Source organism: Pipra filicauda, unplaced genomic scaffold (genome assembly GCF_003945595.2).
Source record: "Pipra filicauda isolate LSUMZ 115617 unplaced genomic scaffold, ASM394559v2 scaffold64_size3178608_pilon, whole genome shotgun sequence".
NCBI classification, from domain to species: domain Eukaryota; kingdom Metazoa; phylum Chordata; class Aves; order Passeriformes; family Pipridae; genus Pipra; species Pipra filicauda.
The window spans coordinates 1,996,630-2,017,500 of NW_024104809.1; the positions used below are offsets into that span (position 1 = coordinate 1,996,630).

General features: G+C 41.7%; 1 protein-coding gene across 1 annotated transcript; it reads left to right on the forward strand.

The window, feature by feature from the left end:
• Window positions 1–280: 280 nt before the first annotated feature.
• Window positions 281–19,120, forward strand: TTF2 (transcription termination factor 2). The gene is made up of 23 exons (XM_027727626.2): window positions 281–352; window positions 462–573; window positions 759–845; window positions 1,959–2,025; window positions 2,338–3,279; window positions 4,142–4,268; window positions 5,400–5,591; window positions 5,822–5,979; window positions 6,964–7,045; window positions 7,342–7,455; window positions 8,246–8,396; window positions 9,080–9,185; window positions 10,194–10,384; window positions 11,254–11,407; window positions 12,197–12,288; window positions 13,010–13,092; window positions 13,551–13,690; window positions 14,368–14,538; window positions 15,129–15,187; window positions 16,286–16,439; window positions 16,763–16,845; window positions 17,840–17,914; window positions 18,741–19,120. The coding sequence occupies exons 1-23, from the start codon at window positions 325–327 to the stop codon at window positions 18,883–18,885; spliced, it is 3,513 nt and encodes a 1,170-aa protein (XP_027583427.1). The 5' UTR covers window positions 281–324; the 3' UTR covers window positions 18,886–19,120.
• Window positions 19,121–20,871: the final 1,751 nt, after the last annotated feature.

The window sequence follows — 20,871 nt, forward strand, 5'->3', positions numbered from 1 at the left end:
TTTTGAGAGCGCGGCGGTGCTGGATGTGATGCCGGGGCAGGTTCTGGAAGCTGGATGTGATCCCGATCCCGGGGCGGTGCCCGAGCCTTTCCCGCACCTCGTTGGCCACGCCCCCTTCCCATGGCCGCGCCCCCTTCCCGTCGGCTCCACCCTCCTCTCCCCGCCCATGAGGGCGCGGGAGGTGGGCGGGGCACAGGGAACACAGCGCAGCGGCGATTGGCTGCGCACAACCCCCCCCCCCTTGCCCCGCGCTGATTGGTCGGTGTGCAGGCGCAGGGCGGGATTGGTTGTTTCGAAGCGCGGACGCGGCGGTGCTACGCGACCATGGAGGCCGTGCCGTGCGCGGAGCATGGTGAGGGCCGGGCCGGGCCGGGCCGGGTGGGTGTGCGGGGGGTGTTGTGTGTGAGAGGGGTCCCGGTCCCGGCCTCGGTCTGACCAGTTCCGTGTTTTCCCCCCCGCAGGGTCCCTCTGCTTCCTGAAGACGGGCGTCCGCGATGGCCCCAACAAGGGGAAGAGCTTCTACGTGTGCGGGACGCGGGGCCCCGCGGAGTGCGGCTACGTCCTGCCGGCGCCGTAAGGGGATGGGGCGGTGGGACAAGGGGCACGGGACACAGGCGGCTGCCCTCGGAGAAGCTCAGTGCTGTGTCAGCGCTGTCTGACTCACGTAGTCTTTGTTTTGTCCCACGTGACAGTTTTTGTTTTGCCGTGGCTGTTCCCCTCTTGTCTGTATTCTTCCGCTTGTCCTTTCCTCCTTTCAGTGTCCCTGCTTCTCACTGCTTGATCCATGAGGGATGCATGGTGGAGCTGCAGGTCCTGGTCCAGCAGCAGGGCAGAGATGAATACGAGTAAGTTCCTCACATTTTTTAAAAGCTGGATGTCTGCCTTAAAACAGGTAAAAACCTACGTTCCTTCTTCTATCTTTATCTTATGTTCAGTGCCTAAAATAATTTTCTTAAACTGCTTCTGACTAATGGTCCTTTAGTTTATTAGTTACAGGTAAGAAAACTTGAATCCTGTGATTTAGTAGTTTTTCTGTAACGAGGCTTCAACATCCACATAAGCTGTACCTGTGTCCTGTGGGGAAAGGAGGGCTGTTCTTAGAGCATCTTGTTTTTATGCCATATTTGAAGACTTAGGATACTACCTTTTAAAAATAGAGATCTTTTTTGTTAAGATCAGGAGGCTGTTCACTTTCTTCATTATTTGTGAACAAGTGAAAGACTTGAACTGCCAGTCTTTCAAAGTGGAAAGGAGGGTTTGTTGTACAGGTTGGAACATTTGGAATTGTTTGATGGCAGCTGACTTGTACTTTCCTTCTAGAATTGAAAAGACTCATCCAGCTCCGAGGCCTTCACTTAGCGTGTTTGCTACTGTTATTAGCAGTTATATCCAATGATAAAAACCTGAGTCATCAGATAATGTTTGTTTTTAACAGAGTTGAATGTGGCCCTGTGGTTGGGTTCATCCAGAACTCGTGATGGTTGCACCAAATTCACCAATTTTAATTCTGATAAAGTTCTTGCAGCGCTCCTGGTTGGCTGCCGGTTAAAAAAAGAAATCACATCCAAAGTTTTTCTTTTCCATAGTTGCTTTAAGATGAGGTGACCTGTGCAGTGTAACTAAAAGAAGAGCTGTTTCCTTACACCTTGAAATCATAGGATTCTTCTGATGCTCTGAACGTAGATAATACTATTGCCTGAGCAGTTACATTTTTATTACTAAAATAAAAAAAAACAAAATAAGCCCAAACCCCAAGGAATCATTATCCAGAGAACAGTGTTTTTTATGAAAAGCTTTGCTGCCGATGTTCCTGGTCTTTTGTTATGCAAAAGTCTGAAGGTAAAGTACAGATTAAGAGAACTTGTCTGTGATGTTTTTTGTGTGAAGTACTTTTTAAAGAATACTTAGAGCTTCTTTACTGCTTCCTGTGGTTCAAATCTTGTTTTAATCTTTGGTAGGTTGTTTTACCGATGCCTTAAGAGTAAGCTGAATGGGAAGAAATGGTGTGGAAGCGTCCCATGGCAGGTATGAGTGTTTTGCTTGTATTATAGTATCGCCTTATTTCAACGTGACTTTTCATTCCTTATCCAGTCATCGCCTCTGAGACTATTTAGTGAGAGATTTAATATTTTCTAGCTGATAAGTTTATCAGCCTTCTGTCCTGTAGATGAGACTTCTCTTTCTCCTAAATTGTGTGAAGTTCTGATTCTATTAATATGATAGGAAAGATGATCTTTGCAGAGGACGAAGGCTTGCTTGAGATGGTCAGGTTCTGTGTATAGTTAACAGGCTTTAATAAGTTGTATGTCAGCATTTACTCACTTGTATGTGTTGCAGGATCCAAAAGCTACCAAAGTGTCAAAAGCCTTAGAATCCCAGCCCAACACAGCAGCCCTCTCCAATCCCACCAGCCACAGAAATCCATTCAAAGTGCTGGACAAGAATTGTGCACCATCAGTCTGGAAACAAATGAACCAAGGAAACAGGGAGGAAAGTAAAGCAAAAGGAGTAAAAGCAGAGAAGGAGAGTGTGCTGGTGTCACATAAAGAAAAGAAATCAACCTCTGATTCCTCCAAAGAGATACAACCTCTAGAAGGGCTGAAAACTAAAATGAAACCGTCCACAGGAAGTACAAGTGATCCTGAACTTCAGGAAACTACAGTGTCTGAATCTAAACTTGGCCTTTCTGAGACCAGGAAAGGGAAAAATAGTCTTTGGGAGGAAGAGAAATATGGTGGCAGTGGCAGGGAATCCAAGAAGTCTTCTGAATGTGCGGACAAAGAGCCAGGCGCAAGACCAAAACTCTTTCCACTAAGTCTTGAAAAGCAAAATACAAGTACCAAGACACCAGAGGAGGAGCAACTTGAAGAAAAAAGCTTAAAAATCTATAGGGATAAAGAAATGAGAGAGAAAGGTTGCACTGGTCAGAAAAATGGAGAAATTAAACCAATGGCTAAAGAAGATGCTATTTCTCCAGCAGTACCACCAGCCCAGCGTGCTGCCCTGGCAGGAGGAGCGGAGGCAGCGCCGCCCAAGGCACAAATCAGGCCAGGGCTGCCACAGCCTGCTGGTGAAACCTCTGGCAGTGACAGTGATGAAGTACCATTTGTTCACTCCTCATCAGGTAAAAGTAAACCTGAGAAAACAGTGGAGATTCCTTCAGGAAAGAGTGTGCTGGGGACATCTTTGCCAGGAGCAGCAGCATCACATCACATGGAAAGACCCCAAGACCATAAAGAGCTTCATAACCATCTTGTAGTCCAGTTGAAGCAGAAAAAGGTCATTTTTTGTACATATTTATTTGGGGGTTTTATTATTCTGGGTTCAGGGTGACTTCCCTTACTCATGACAGGCATCAGAATACAGTATCACCTCACAGCAGAAACTCAAAATATGATTTAGGAAAATGGGGCAAGGGAGGGAATTCAGCCTATGCACAGAATAGTTGTATTAAGCAGATGGAAGACAATTACCCCTAAGGTAATACAACTTTCTGTATTTGGGAATGCTCAGTTTTGACCTGCCTGAGGTTGTGCCTGTCGTTTACCCGAAAGTAATTTGCATAAGATGGATTAGTGCACAGCCAGCTTAACCTTTTTAAATAACCTGGCTGTTTCTGGTGGTCTCTCTTGGTCTTGTGCAGTAAGTGATCTAGCTACAAAAGCTCACATTAAGATGAAATAAACTGTCTGTTTGGGTTTTTTTAATAGTTGCCAGTAACTATGTTCTATAGTTTTTATTATCCCCCTGCTTGCCCAGACTTCAGAACAGAGCCTCAAAATAAAGTCAGAACAGTTGTTTGTGCTAGTGTAGAAAGAAACATGCAAGTAGGTTAAACGTTGGATGCTTTGAGAGATGTTAAGACTGTCCAAGTTTCTTGAATACCTGTTTCATAAAAATGGGGATTCCCTGTGTCCTTTCATCTTTTCTAAACAACATTAAGGGTTAGTTTCTTTTCTGCTAAAAGACTACTTAATTGCATTGAATGGCACTTCAAAGCTTTTGGAGATTGCAGAACAGTATCAAAATACAAGTTAATATGGCATAAGATTAGTGTTTTTAAACTTCTGATGTGATTGTTCTGTGTTGGCAGAGAACTTGTTAACCATATTCAGGTTTTGGTTTCTTTCTTGTTTGGCAGAGTACATTGGCTAGAGTGAACATTCAGCTGCTGCCAGATAAAGGAGAAAGGTTATTAAAACAAGTGCAGGATTTGGAAGCTGCACTCAGTGCTCTTAACATTTCAACAGCAGATACTAATGAAAAAGGTAGGGCTAAAATTTTTTTGCTCCAGAAACAGCTTGTTTCAAAACAGATTGTACAAAACAGCTTGTCTTACAACGGTTGTTAATACTGAGGAAATATAGCATAAACTTATATATGGCATGTGGTCTGTATAAAGTTTGTCTGTTGAGATTCACTGAAGATGAAAAGTGTTAATTGTAAGGTATGAGTTTGGGAGCAGATGAATGAAACAACTGTAATGTTTTCTCTGAAGTGTGGTGGCTTCCCAAGGGAGTTTCCTCCCAGAATTAGGTTCCAGGGCTAGTTTTCCTTCCAGCTTTGGCTACATGATTGAGACAGGTGTCTCTATGAGACCGTGTCAGTGAAGTGTTGACTTCCTCTGTTGCAGTATGGAACCACGCTGTTTATGCATGTCGTTGTGTCTGGATTTTTCAGTTACCAGATACAAAATAAGCAGCTTCCAGTTTGCCATTCCTATAAAGTGATATCCTAATTCTACTAACGGGTATTAATCGCCTGTGCAAGAGAGAAGCATTTTGCTGAGTTACCTCAACAATCCCCTCAACAGAAGAGTTACTTTGTGATCATAGTATCAATTGTGTTGATGAAAAGATCCAGTTTGACAGCTCTGGAAACTGAAGATCTCTAGCAAGGAAGCAGGAGCTCACGAGCTACAACACAACAAAGCAGCCACAGTGCCTTATACCATATCTGGTTTTAAGCAAGACAGACCTTTCTGTGAAGGAGAGAGAAGCTCATGAGTTCTTGCCCATTTGTTCTTGGATGTTTTGGTAGTTTTTGTGTCCAAAATATTGACAAGAAAGATGTCTTCAAAATTAATAAATCTTCTGGGAACAGTGTGCAAAACTGACGTTGTGTTTGCACTAATCTGATCACAGTTACAGAATTTACTGTGTTGCTATAAAACCATATATAGAGGCTGGAGCTGAGCTCATTGCCTGTCTCGTAGGAGCAGGCTAAGAGGACACACGTTAGCGTTTGTAGTGGCTCAGGTGATGTGGTGACCTGCTGTGACCACTTAATATTTTGCAAGCAGACTATTGAGCAAAATGGAGGCTCTTCTCTGGGCTCTAGTACGAGGCTCTGAGCTTCACTGTGAAACCTTTATAGACTGCGATTCCTTTCTCCTTAAGGGCAGGATAGCACAAGCGACAGCTGCCATGAAGAATCTTTGCCTAACCCATGTGACAGGCCAGGTGGTACAAAGTTGATAACACCACTCCCGCTCCAGGATCCTACAGCAAAGGCCTCTTCAGGCTCACAGAGTCACCCCTCTGCTGCTGTTACTTTGGGTTCCAGTGAATATTGTGGCCAAAGTTTTGGAAGTAAGTATAGAAACATTTTTTCATTAAAGAGAACACTGTTAAGTACTACTTCTGAAATAATTCTGCAATCTGTGGATATATGTGAGAGTACTAAACCTTTTTTGTTACTGTGAGCTGAATATTACCCCCCAGGCATCTGTAGCTGCTGAGGTCAGTCTCTGAGGTGAAAGATCTGCTTTGGAAAGTTATCTTTGTAAACACATCTTATGCCTAATCCTGTATCTTTGCAGTGAGCTTCGGTATGCAGAATCTATATGGGGGAAGAATGACAGAAGACCGAATCAGGGCTGTACACAATGCCACATGTGAGGCTATTAGTCAGCTTCACAAATCTCTAGAATCCTGTCCGACAGAGCAGACAGTAGCTGAAGATCCCTCTGGATTGAAGGTGGGTTGGCAAGGATGGAGGCTGTCATGCTGATGAATGAAACACAACCTCTGAGTGATACCCTAGAGCATCCCTTCCTTTCCACTTTGACGTACTTTGCAGTCTTCATCATGCTGGAGGGAGATGTTCTAATTACATTCCATCCACGGGTGTTGCTTTGTATTGCCAGTACTGGTGTTCTGCCCTCTTGCTGTGGTGCCTTCAGAACACTTAGTGCTTGAATGAAGTAGCAGGGCCTCAAACAAAGCAACCAACCCACAACCTTCTGTTTGTACGTGACTGGCAGAACAGAGGTGTGAGGAACAGGCTGAGAACCTTATTCTTTTTTCCTGATGAGTTATAAGAAAGTCTTTCAAAAAAGTGTTGCAGGTGATTGACTTTGTTCAATGCCACAGATTTTCTGATCTGCCGAAGAGAAACTCCTTGTCTGTCAGGTGATGCAGAACCTGTACTTGAGGTTATATGCAAGGTATTGGAAGGCACATGCCTCTACAAGATGATGTGTTGATGCACATATGTTGTGTCACTTGTCACATCATCTTGGGACCTCTCAAGTGGTGGGGAAGGCCATTTAATTTTTTGTGATGGTAGTATGTAATCCCTCTTCCTGTTTTAAGAGGCTATAGGGGTCTTAGACTTGGTGGGAAAAGGGGAAGTGTTCTCAATGCCTTTTCTTGACAGTGATACCTGTTGTGAGCAAGGCAGTCCTGGGTGGATTTTCCACCTGGTCTCTCAGAGCACTGTGAGGCACTGGGTTGGTTTGTCCGTGAAGCATTAGGAAGACTCATCAATGGTACTGCTGACCTCCTGTCTGCAGGAGTTGCTTACCTTGGGTATCCCAGTCCATGTGGAAAAAGAACAAGTATGTAAACTCCTTTTAGTAAGATGGTAGTAGAACAGTTCAACAGGATGATTGGTACAGGAAGCAGAAGTGTCTGAATTTTGCAAGGTGTTTGCTTCAAATCCTCTGTCTTGCCTTCTCAGATTCCACTGCTGCTGCACCAAAAACAGGCACTCGCCTGGCTGCTCTGGAGAGAGAGTCAGAGGCCGTGTGGAGGAATTCTGGGTGAGCAACGGAACAGGAAAGTGGATTTCGGGGGGCAGATTTATGGCAGCAGCAGTTTGGCATGTGACTTCCTTGGAGGCCAATAACTAGTTATTTTGTAGGAATGTTGAAAGGGCTATTTGGTATAGGCTACCCTATTACCAGTTACAGCTGTTAACAATTACAAAATCATACCCTGGGGTTTTTTTTCTGGGTTCCCCAGGGCAATTTCTGTTGTAGTATTTACCTCAGTGTAGATCTGCACTAAGGGGGCTCATTTCTGCAGCCCATCACAACTTCTGTGTGTCTCTTTCCAGCGGATGACATGGGCTTGGGGAAGACTCTAACGATGATTGCTCTCATTCTGGCCCAGAAACAGCTGAAGACAGAGAAAAGAAAGGAGACCTTAGACATATGGCTATCAAAAAATGGTACAGATTTTATATTGAATAATATAAATAATATAAATGAATTTATAATATTATAATTTATAATGAATATTTTATATTCATTACTTTATATTGTTTGGGTATTAATTTTTTATTGACTATTTTCCTGAAACAATTAAAGCCAGCATATGCTGTTTTGAAAAAAGTTTCATGGTTTTTTAAGCATAAGCAAACATATGCATAGTTTTCATAAGGACTTAAAATAGTCACTACTCACTTCCCTGTGACTGATCTCTTTCCCCCCTCACCCCCAAGATTACTTTTATTTTACCCGTAGGCATTAGGGATGTTAGAGTTTTAAAAGACTATTGTTTCTGTGTCCATAACCTGTTACTGTCGGCATCCTCATGAGACTGGCTGGACTACTTTTTCCTGTATTGCCAAGTTTACTGACTGTGTGGATGTGTTCTTCCCACGTGGTTCAAAATGGTAATATTTCAGTCTTCTAGAATAGGAAAGAAGAATTTACTTGATACTGTGTTCTCAGTAGGTGTTAGAGTTAGTTCCTGTGTTCTAACCTTTCAGGCTTATCCAGAGGAAGTGTGCAGGTATACAGCATAACTGAGCAGACAGAAAGTGATGCATTAGTGTTTGAGTAGATTTCTTCCCCACCCAGAACTAACAGTCCTCAAGAGTGTAATGTAGAGATGTCCACAAACTGTGCTCACAGGAAAAGTGGACCAGTCTTAATTGTTATGAATTTCCAAAACTTCTGTCTTTGTTCTAGTCTAATGTGAAGACATTGAAACCTGTCTGCAATATTTCCTTTCAGATTCCACTGTTATCCCTTCCCATGGCACTTTAATCATATGTCCTGCATCCTTGATCCATCACTGGAAGAAAGAGATTGACAAACGTGTGGCCTTTGGCAAACTGAGAGTCTATTTGTACCATGGAGCAAACAGAGATAAACATGCAGAGGTGTAAGTGCTAAACCATAAATATGACCAAGAAAGGTAAAATACTATGTAGCAAGAGATTGTGTTTATCAAAGTTGAAATTCAGTGGCTGTAGAATGATGAAAGAATGTGAAGTGTGGAAATGTGGAGGATCTTCAAGGTCAGGCTGATGTCTGCTGTCAAGGTGTATATAGCAAAACATTTATGGCCTGTACCCATACTGAGTGGTTCTAGTGGAGGCTGTTGTTGCTTCTGATAGGAAAAAAGGGTGTATATTCTCTAAAACATCTCTTGCTTGCAGAAATCATCAGTGGCAGTTTCTCCTATGCTTGTGTTTTGTGGTTGTTGTGGTTTTTTTAATCAGCTCTATGTATAGATCAGAAAATTTTCTACACTCTTCATGCTGAGCAATATTTCTAGGTGCAGTATTTCTAAGCAGGATTCGTCCCATGTGGTGTGCATTCTGTACCACTGGTTTTTGCTTTCATCTTGAGCTTGCTGTGTCTACTTTCAGTAACTATAAAATGGGGACAGTGTGTCCTTCCTGTTTGACTGCTAGGAAGCTCAGTTTTTTGTAGAACTCAGCATTTCAGCTCCTGTAGAACTGTGTTGTTCTTAAACGTATCCTTCAGCATGCATTTTGTCTGTCTTGCAAAAGGAGTTCCTCATTTGTTCTTGCTCCTGATTACTACTTTCCCTTTGTCAAGGCTTTCTGGATACGATGTTGTTGTCACAACCTACAGCCTTCTCTCCAAGGAGGTCCCCACAAGCAAGGAGGAGGGGGAAATCCCTGCTGAGGACCATGATGTGGGGGTGAGAAGCCAAACTGTTGATAGGGAAATGCCTTAAGGTTTTGTTCTGAGGTGTTGCAAAGCCATTATTGCTTCAAGTAGCACCTATTATGTGCTACAGTGAGCAGCAGCTTGAATTTTTCTTTTCCATAAGCCCCTGTTGAGTTTGCACAATAAAAATAAAGTGATGAAAGTGCTGTGAAGTCCAGAAAGAGAACGTTGACCAATACTCACAATGAATCTGTTCTGTAGAATTATAGAATATGCTACATTGAATACAGTGGAAATGTTTTAAAAACTGATTTTAAGAATGTAGTGATGAATCCTGTACTCTTCCTTTTGAGGTGAAGGAGCACTAGAAACTCCCATTTGATGTTCTTTGTTGTTTGATGTCACTTTAATCTACCAGAAATCTATTGTGCTCAGGCTCTGGGTCAGTCTGAACTGAGTCTGAGGCAGCTGATGTGCTGCCTTGAAGAAACAGCAGCGTGTTTGCTAGGCCGTGAAAATAAATAAGTGCTTTCTGAATTCTAACCGAAATGACTATACAGCATAGAGGAATCCCTTTGCTAGTGTGGATATTGCTGTCTCCTACCTCTGTGTACAGATCTAGATGTAGCTCCTCCTAAAGAAAACAGGGCTTTGAATTTCCTGAAACTTCTGGGGGGCACCTGTAAAACTGTTGAGAGATCAGAATAATTATATGTGGTCCTTGGTCTCATCCTAGAAAAACTGATATGAAATGCCTCTTTGGAAGCAAAAAGTGATGTAAAAAGCAAGAAAAACAGCAAAATATTTGAATTTTTTATTAGAAACAGGCAAATATGTTATAGTCTTCAGCTTATAAACCATCATGGAAGCTTTAAAGAGATGATTTTTGGACACTTTTTCTTACCTGACAGAACACAAATTGCTGCTGACTAACATCAGGAAAAGGCTTCTTGCTTGAAAAATATGTTTGCTTGTGGCTCTTTGGAGAGCCTAGCAAGTTTACTGCTCTAGGTTATAAATAGCCTACTTTTTCTTTCAGAGTGGGTCATCTCCCTGTTCCCCCCTGCTCAGGGTAGCTTGGGCTCGACTTATACTGGATGAAGCTCACAATATTAAAAACCCAAGGACTCAAACCTCCATAGCTGTGTGCAAGCTGAGAGCCAGTGCCAGGTGGGCCGTCACCGGGACACCGATACAGAACAACTTGCTGGACATGTACTCCCTCCTGAGGTGAGCTGGCTGCACATGACCACATGGACAGGGGGCCGATCCTAGTAATTCTTCTCTGATGAAATGCTGAAGTTGTTTCTTAGTTTGAGATGTTTCTGAGATGTGTGGAGTAGTGAGACTGGTTATATTAACATTTCAGGCACGTACAGAGCTGATGGCTGAGGCAAAAAGTTGACCATGTGTCTACTGTTGGTTTTGTGTAGCTTTTCTCCTTCCAGGAAGGACAAAGGGGAAATTACCTCAGATCTATGTCTCCAGGATGAATATTCACACAACTAATTGTAATGAACAGAAGTTTTGGGAGTTTCTCCTTGTTGCTACCAGAGCAGCCTGGGAGGACCTTCTTAGAGTGTTGTGCTACAAGAGCATTGAAGGAAAGGCTGAAAACTTTGGCTTCTCTGAACAAATGATAAGCAGAGACTTTTCTTTGCTGAGGGGGGGAAAGATTACAAATGGTGTTGGACAAGCAGAGAGAACTTGCATTTGAATTTAATTTTGGATAATTGAAATTAATTTTCAAGTAAGAAGCCTGGTATTTTGAAATAACAAATGAATATGCTTTTTGGCAAGTGCCTCTGCACCTTGATGTCCTTCATTTGCTGGTGATGCTTGGAGACATAATGGGCTGAGAGGAAGTGATAGGTACAGCATCAGAAGGAGGTGCTTACACTGTTAGTGATGATAAGACTTTTTGGCAAACAAGTTTTCGCCACCATTAGACTGGAAGTGTTTTACTGCTGCTTGGTAATGCAGTTACAGCATTTGGAAATGGTTTGTTTTGGATAGCAAGGAATTTGGTTCTGGTCACTCAAAAGCAACTGAAGAACTCTTCTTCCCTTAGTATGAAGTCTCCTTCCTTCCTGTCATAGGTTTCTACGTTGCTCTCCTTTTGATGAATACAAAGTGTGGAAGTACCAGGTAGACAACAACACAAAGAAGGGAGCAGAGAGGCTAAGCCTCTTAACTAGGAGCCTCTTACTGCAGAGAACTAAGAACCAGCTGGATTCAGCTGGCAAGCCCTTGGTAAGAACTTCGCCCTACACAACTATACCATCATTCCGTGGTTGTCCTTGTAGCAGGCACTCATGTCTGCTTATTTACATGCATAAATTTGTTAATGGATGCATTTTCCTGTCTACTGCAGTCTGCTGAGCAAGAGTAGCAAATGCCTGTGGGATGCTTTTCCAGTCGCTTATCCAGAAAGCAGAAATATACACATTAATTAAACCTTTGTTATAAATCGCACGCAGACAAGAACATGCCAAGTAATTGCAAGTAGATGGCCACTTATGTGGAAAGTTAGCCTAGGCTGCCCAGCTGGCTCTCTGAGAATCAAAGCTGCTACCTGTCAAATGGACCTGGTGTGTGCTGGAGCATTGGCTTTCTGCATAACTCTTTACAAATAGTCTATAAACTGAGGTCACTGGTCTGTCTGTAAGCCTTTAAAAGGTGTAGTTTTGGAGTACTTTCTGATTCTGAATGGGGAAATGAGAAGCTACTTTTACAATGCAAAAAAATAGTCCCTCCGTGGTCATTACGGAGCAGTTCATATCGAGTAGCTCATGCCTCTTGTTCTCAGATGAGTTGGAATAGAAGTTTTTATCTTGTGTTAACCAGGCTTCTTGGAGTTCTGTGAGTATCTATGTTGTGTTGTAGTTGCATTAATACACATAGCTTTAAAGAATAAACAGCTATGTTCTGAGACTTAGAATCTTTGATTAGATCTTTGTTAGATCTTTGATTGCTGATATTTGTGATGGTCTATAAGATTTTTGCCCTATATTCATCTGATCCTGTGAATTTGTGCCTCAGGTATCTCTGCCCCAGCGTAGCACACGGTTGCATCAGTTAAAACTTTCAGCAGAGGAGCAGTCTGTGTACAATGTGCTCTTTGCAAGATCCAGGTATGACTGTGGGTAGAGATACTGTATTTTGTGGTTTTGTTTCTTACTGGTGTGAAAAGCAAGAAAAGAAATTCATTTTAGATGAAAAGAGTTATTGGACAAACTCCTGTTAATTTTTTCCCTTTCTGACTTATCTGTTAAGTATGTTTGAAAATACAGTGCTTGTACTGGTAGTAGGCAAAACTGATTAATTTCTTTTCTCCCAGAGGTTCACGCCTTGTATGAGCTTTGTGTTCTAGACTTACACTTAATCTCATTGATTTCAAAGCGCCAAAGACTTGGAATTGCAACAGTAGTTCTCAAATGATGATGTGCCAGCACCTGTAAAGGAGAGAATTGTTATCTTTGCTCTGTGATACTTGTGCAATCAGAAATTATGCTGGCCTCTCCAGGTGGTTGTAATGCAAGCCAGCATCACTTGGTATTCTTCCAGGGTCTCTTTTACTGGTGTCAACGTAAATAGTTTTCATTCCTTTTAAATATACATTTAAAGGTGTCCTTATACTCAAGGTATTCCAATAAACGGACTTGCTGCTGATTTCCAGAATGGATCTTGGTTTTGATCGTACTCAAGTTAAACAAAACTGGTGGTTTTTTGTGACATTTTGTGATGATTAATGAAACCTTCCTTTTAAAGCATCATCAGCTTGCTTGTTAAGCTCAGGGCCTTCTTGCCTTTTTTCCTGCTGTACATTCCAGTGTCTTTGTCTTGTTTTTGCAGGTCAACACTGCAATCCTACCTAAAGAGACAAGAGCAGAAAAATGAAGACAGAGAATATGCTGGTGGTAACCCATTTGAGAAAGGTTTGAGCATACCCTCCTCTGAAAACATTTGCAAAGTGGCTCTTTAAGTGCCCAGTTAACAAGGGGGAACAGACCTGGCCACATGGGGTCAGGACTTAGAAATTCTTTGGATAATGATCCCCTGATGTTACAGAGAACCCTACCATAGTATTCCAAAAGTATAGTCTCACTGTTGTGGCTCTTGGAAAATCTCCTAACCTCTTTGGGTCTGAAATTTCTTTCTGAAGTAAAGGTCTAACTGCTCAGACAATAGATGTCAGTGTTATAAGGTATTCTGACTTGTCTTGTTGTCTTCCTTTTTTTTTAAGTGGGGGTTGATGGGTTCCTATGTTTAATCAGGTATTTGCTTGCCTGTTGATTCTTGTCTCTTATTGATGAATCTCTTCCTGGAGGTGGCTGGGCAGTGCTTGGAAATGACTCCAAGAGCTCTTTATGTTTTGTCTTCCCTTCCTCTGCAGTTGCACAAGAGTTTGGAGTCAGTCAAAAGGAATTTTTAGCAGGCTCACAAAGTGCCTCCCAGGTCTCAAGCGCTGTCCACGTCTTATCCATGCTCTTGAGGCTCCGTCAGTGCTGCTGCCATCTCTCCTTACTGAAAGTGGTAATTGCATTGCATTGTATTGTATTGTGAGGTTCTTTTGTGGAGATTTTTGAGTGTTTCTGTAAGTGAACAGACTGTAACACCCTTGCATCTCTTAGCATGACTTATATGGGCAGCTGTGTGTCTGGAAATACTTTATTTAGATTTTAAAAACCCAACCAAACAGAATTTTCATGTGAAAGAAGTCTTTGTCTTAACCTAGCCTCAAAAAGTGCACAAGTGTAGCCTGTTTTAAGGGCTTGTGTTTTGGAGAGCTCTGTAAGTGCTTTGATTGAAGTTGCCTTGCATGAAATAGATTAATCTTTCAAAAGTTCTTGGCCCTGTCATATAAAGCAGCTGTAGAATAAATTCAGCTATTAAGGGAACAGGCAGGAATTTATCTTCTAACGTCTTTCATCCTGCAGTTGTTAAATGCTATGGGAGAGGGCATCTGAGGAGACTGGACCATAGAAAATGGTGAAGCTCACATGTTTTCCTTACACTGCCCCTTCTTAGGGAAGGGCCCAAAGGGACTGTTAGTCTGCCCCACTAGTGTTCCTCAATCGTTTTATCTTCATATTGCACAGCATCCTTCAAACCCACTGTATTCAGCAGACATTGTGCAGACTGTGGATCAGTACTGAATTTGATCTCAGCCTTGACTGTGATCCCTTATTATATTGCTTTCTTTCCCACAGGCTCTGGACCAAGTTAACTTGAACAGTGAAGGTCTTTCCCTTTCCATTGAGGAACAACTTGGTGCTTTGACACTGTCTGAGCTCCAGACTCCTGATTCCCAATCAACAGTCTATCTCAATGGCACAGCTTTTAAAACAGATATCTTTGAAATCACCAGGGAGAGCTCAAAGGTATTCTGGTTGTGGCTTTCTTACCTTCCTTGAGAAGCTTGGATTTCAGCACTTTGCCTTTTAAATTATTAACAAATTGTCGCACCTTGGTAATTGCAGATCAGGCTAAGTTGTCAATTTAGATGAAGTCAGATGTGTAGATTGATAGCCTGCTGAACTCCTTCTGGGAAGGCTTCAGCTTCTCAGGTGTTAAGGGGTGCTTCTGGTAAAGCTGTGAGAATCTGACTGCTGAAAAACTGTCAGTAAAAATCTTGAACACTGGCTTCACAGAAGTTCAGAAAAGCTTGCATGTGAGACCATGGTGCTTGTGAAAAGCTAGAAAAAATTGGATGGCAGCAAGAGATGGCAATAACTTGGCTTTTCACAGAAAGATTGGAATCTATAAGATATGTTTGTATGATTTGATTTCTTGACACACTTTTCTGTGGTGGTAGTGTTCTTACCAATGACTCTTAAAATCTCTTCAAAGTCTGAGCACAGGAGAAGTTCCAGTTGAAAAGCTATTTTGATCACTTTCTGTTTTCATGAAGAGTAGCCAGTCATGAACTGGATTATGAGCAAGCAGACTAACCTTTTTTTTTTTCCTGCAGATAGCTTACCTCTTGGCTGAACTGAAAACTATTCAGAGTCACTCAGAGCCTCAGAAAAGGTTAGTGAGCTTGTCCTTTTCTTTAGTCATAGTGATTTAGAGAAGCATGTTACTTGACAACAGCAGAAATAGTTTTAAATAATGGAATACAAAACTCCTGGTGTGCTGCAATAGTTGAACACAGATTTTGAGGAAAAAAATCTAAGACAAAAGAAGGGAATTTAAGATGTAGGTCAGTGTAAACATAAGGGAACGTGTGAGAAATCTCAGGCTTTGAGGCCCAGGAGGACTCTTTTCTCCAAAAATGGAATTGGAAATAACTTGGTTGTGCTGACAAATATTTGTCCTCAGCTCTGCAACTCATGCCACAACCCCCAAAAAAGTGGAGGAATAAGGTAGAGGTTAAACCTGAACCTGTTTGAGATAAAGGAATGCATTGATCAGAGGGCCTGTAGTGCAGCTGAAGTCCTGCACTCTCACTGTGCAGGTTCCCCCTGTCTTTGCTGTGCACCAAACTGCAGTGATACAGGGGTTTCTGCTTGTTTTTGTTAAAAGTGTAGAATGCTCTTACAGATGTGTGGCTGTGAAGCAGCGACACCTGTGTTATGTTAGGGGTCAGTTGGAAGGGGGAATCACTTTGGGCATTTCCAGAATTGCACCATATGTAGAAAGCTTTTTTCCAGAGTCTTTTCCAAAATTAATCCCCGTCATAAGAATGGGAACACCAACATTGCTTTTGTTCCCTTCCAAGAAGCTATTGAACAAATTATTGCCTCACAAACTCTTTAGTCCACGACTTGGTGAGTGAGAGGCTCCAATCAATCCAAGTTGGTGTTGCATTTGATTCTTGCGTACTGCAGAAAAAGCTCAGCATTGTGACTTGGAATTGTAATTGGTAGGTGGAAATGTAAAATCCAAAAATAGAGGTGAAAGTTACAGCCTTAATTTACCTGAAGTTTATTGGATATTAGCCTTCCACAGCAGGTTCTACCACTACACCTGGAGGTGAATCTATTTCTGAATTGGGAAAGGGCTTGGTTGCAGTTTGCAGCCGGGAAGAGTGACTGAATTGTTGTCTCCTCCTGGGTGAGACAGTGCAATAACCAACCTGTTACAGTACACACAGACCTTGTCATAAGCTCCCTGCTCCCTTTCCAGTGTTGTTGTCTCCCAGTGGACGAGTATGCTGAAAGTTGTGGCTGTGCACCTCCAGCGACTGGGGCTGAAGTACGCAACAGTGGACGGCTCTGTCAATCCTAAACAGAGAATGGATGTGGTAGAAGAGTTCAATTGCAATCCTAAAGGGCCTCAGGTATGCAATCAGGGCAGGGAAGTAGTCCCTAGTGCTGCTATGAGCAGCTGTGATAGCTGACTTTGTGATTCCATTTGCTGGCACTACTGTCATTTGGACCTCTACATGCCAAGATCAGCAGAGAAAGGGGTAGCTGTAAAAACAAATGTACATCTTATAACGGGAAGAAGGAGCTGCTACAAAGCTCCTTTTGATGTCCGCCTTCTGTACTAAAATCATCCAACTCCAAAGCTAGTTCAAAGGTTGTCTAAATCTTCAGTGTGTTCAAATGAAGCATTTGTTTTTTGGAAATGGGCTCCCTAACTCTCTTTTGGCCTTTGAAGGTAATGTTGGTCTCATTGCTGGCTGGAGGCGTTGGCCTGAACTTGACTGGAGGAAACCATCTCTTTCTCCTTGACATGCACTGGTAAAAAGAAACAAAAGTTACATCTCTGAGTGTATATATTGGGCATGTTGCTTTTCTTTCTCACCACATGTATTATGATGTCTGATACAACTGGGATAGGAGGGCAATGTAAGGGCTAGAGTTAGTTGTAGGAAAGTGTTTTTGCTATAGCTTTCACCCAAGACACTAATTAGTTAATCCAATGAAATACAGTTCTGTAGGGGTAAGAAAATAGAGGACTATAACAGCAATCCAAAGATGCAAGTATGCAGCTCTGTATCACAAAAGGCTAGTGGGGACTTGGCAGTCCCTACCTTAATTTCCTGCAGTAGTGAAAATGGTACAGTAGTGCCTACAGGCAATTTTATCTTGAAACAAATCGATTGTGTTGAGCATAGTCAGTGACTGGGCATAACTAAAGTACCTTTGGGTTTTACATATTTTATTATGAAAATAGCGTGTTTGAGCTCCTAATATTTGTTGTCCCTCATCAAAGTCAGAATTGCAGATTTTTTTTAAACTAAATGTTGCTTATGGGAATTTACAAAGCAAACTAACGTGCCTGATTGCAAAACCAGCTGCTGAGTAGCAGCCTTAAGGAGATGGTTCTGTAATATGGAAGTTACACGAACAAGTATTCCCTATAACTTTGTCAAATGAAACCATTTCTTATCCAAATATTCTTGAGTGATGGCCTCTTTCAATGGGGTTTGCCTTTCTGCTTCACTCTCTTTCCTCACCAGCTATGGGCTTTCTCTGAGTACTAACTATTGGCCAGAAATACGGGGCTACATGGACCAGTGGTCTAATCCATACAGCTGGCTTTGTGTGGAGTTGTAGCATTCTTCTACCCAAGGCCAAGGGAAATACAGCCTGGGTGAATACTGGCCAGCAAGCCTCTAAACCTAAGATAACCTGGGAGCAGTTTTAGCTCTACAGAGGATGAAAACAGGATGCACTGCAGGCAATAAAAAGAGGCATCTATTTTTTTATTATTATTTTTTCTACCTTGCAGGAATCCTGCTCTGGAGGACCAGGCATGTGACCGCATATACCGAGTGGGGCAGCAGAAGGACGTTGTGATACACAGGTCAGGATTTTACTTAGCAGTAAATGAGGCAGCTGCTGCCCATGTGCTGTCTGACTTTAATCAGTGAGACAAGGCCTTGGCTTCTTTACTTAGAGCTAGACACAAGGAGTGACAGTGGGATCGAGGTTTGGGCACTGAGATAGAACACATGAAAACGTTTTTATGTGGCACCTGCCTGTGTGTTGCTGTCCTGATAGCTAGCAGGGATTTCTTGTTTTTCAGCCTGTGATTTAGAGGGAATGTCCTGTTCATTCCTGAGAATAATTTAGGTGCCTAACCATTTCTGTTAATTCAGTGGAGGTTTTTCACCTAAGCTTGGACCTTTCTAGTATCACTTAATAACATCATAAAGAACACTTCTATTAAGTGGCAAAGTGGATTTTTAAAAAAGCATCTATAACTAAGACCTAAAAGACTAACTTACTTATTGTAAATGCACAGCGCATTAAAGACACCAGAATCCAAAGTGCTCCTTTGGGTACAATGATTTTGGTAAATAGATGCCATCAGTTATGAAACAGTCATTTCAGGATTTTGTCACAGAATTACTGCCACTTCAGATGACCAAAGTTGAGGCCTTAAGTGCATCAGGCTTGTATTTGAAAGGTTATAATATTTGGATATGAGGACAGCTGGTTTCTGTTCAGAGGTATATTGCATCAGTCACATAATAGAATATTAATTTCTGAGACGAGTCTTGGGGAATTTGCTGGGAAAGACAATAAATAATGCTGACACTTGCTCCTAGCATTTGAGATGATGTGGCTTAGTTTTGTTGGGGGTTTTTTGGTGGGGTTTTTTTGGGTTTGTTTTTTTTTTTTTTTAGGTTTGTCTGTGAAGGAACAGTAGAAGAAAAGATCCTGCAACTCCAGACGAGGAAGAAAGGTCTTGCCCAGCAGGTTCTGTCAGGCAAAGGAGAGGCCCTCACTAAGCTCACTCTGGCTGACCTTAAAGTTCTCTTTGGCATCTAATTATCTTTTTCAACACCCAATAGAATGTAATTTATACTTATAACTAATGGTGCAGACTTCAACAAAAGATTTCTGGTTTGAGGTGGTCATTTACTTTAAACAAATAACTACATTTTTTAACTGTTCTGGGAAGTTATCGACTTCAAGAATTTGTTTCAAAACTAAAATTAGATGGTGTATCCATCTAAGATGTTGTTTTAAAACACTTTTAAATAAATATTTGAAACAAAAATGTGCTTATTTCTTGGTTTTTTTATGTGTACTTTTTAGTTAGAAAACTTTCATTTTCAGCACAGGAGATGCAGAGGAGTAAGTGAAATAAGAACAAGAGAGACAAACATGAGGTAGGAGAGTTGAGAAGGTTGAGTGATGAGGTTGGGCAGGTGCGAAGGAAGCAAAAAAAAATTTTGAGCACGATGCTGTAAGAAGACTATATAAACTTTAGAATCTGTAACAAAATTAAGGAAGGACTTCGAGAAATATTTCACCTTCTCTTTTGTTCTTTAGGAGGTCTTCTTATATTTAATTGAAGAACCATTTTTCTATCTTGCTCCAAGTTTTTATTCAAGCTGGGAGCTAGATTTCTGTTATGTTCCTATGAAACAGAACCTGAGTTCCTGATTGTTGTGGTTTTTTTTTTCTTCTGCATATTTAATAGACTAAGGTTTCCTTGATGCAAGTCTTTTCATGTATTGACTATTCTTGCTTAGTAGATGGTCACATTTTGTTAATAGCAGATGAGTTGCAAGTCCTTGGTTAATGGTCTCTATTCTCTCTCTTATCAGAAGTGGTGTGTGCAGGTGAGTGACATTTTTAGGCAAGTAATTTTTTAATTACTATTGCATCTTCTCTGTTTCCATCTCCCTTTTCTGCATCCCTGGCCATATGCACTGCACATTCTAATTCTCTATTGATTACACTATTTCTCTGGGATTTGTCACAGTTCCCACAAGCTCCATACCAAACAAGGGCATTTGACAAGTTTAATGCGAAGTGGTAGAGCATGACAATTTAGAATGCTGTTATGAAACTAGGTCTTGGTTCCTTTATGGTCATTCCCTATGGAATAAGGTAATGGCATTTGGTAAGCCTTTGAGTGAAGGACAGATCTATTCGCAGTGTCTTGATGAAGTATGATGTCTGTGTTAGTCATTTCTCTTACCTGCCTTGACATGATGTGCAAGGGAAGCTGTGGAATTATTCCAATTTATTGCACCGATACAGGCACCAGGGGACACAAAAATAATAATGAGTATCTTTTTGTGTGTGTGTATGTCCATGAATTCAACCATGGTGGTAGGACCTTGAGTGGCTCTCAGAACCAAGGCAGTCTGTGCGACTTGAGCAATTTAATCGTAATCTCAGTTTGGGGAACATTGGGGGAATGCTGCTTATTTGCCTCGCTGTGCTCATTTTCTGAAAAACATACCAGAACATCTGTTCACCTACCATCTGGTCTGAGCTCCTCTCCCTTTCCTTGGAGCTACTGTTACCCTAGCAGGTTTCTCTGTTTAAGGGGGATTACTAAGGATACTTTAAAACACTTTATTTTCACCTTATCCCCTCATTCAGCCTTTGGAATGTGACTACAGTCTCAATGCAGTGTACGTGCTGGGTGTACTGGATATTGCTATGGGCAGTAATTACTTTTTCCTATTTCTATTAAGGTCTTCCCAGGAAAGGGTTTCAGCCTTTCCTAGGAAACCCATACAATTTATGGGATATGAGGTGACATTCATCTTAGTTCTGAGGAAATTCTTAAATTGAAGGTCTAGCACATACTTCTACCTATCATCTCCTGAAATGGCAAATTTACTGCTGCAAAGAGCAGCAGAATGTGTGGTTTTGGTATTCAAGGTCAAATTTTTAAAGGAGTTCTGTTGCAGGGGTAAGTGATTTAACTGTGGCTTGCACTGTTACCTACAGCACTGAACAAAACCATCTCTAAATAATGTTAGCTTGCGTATAACCTGGTATTTGCAACAC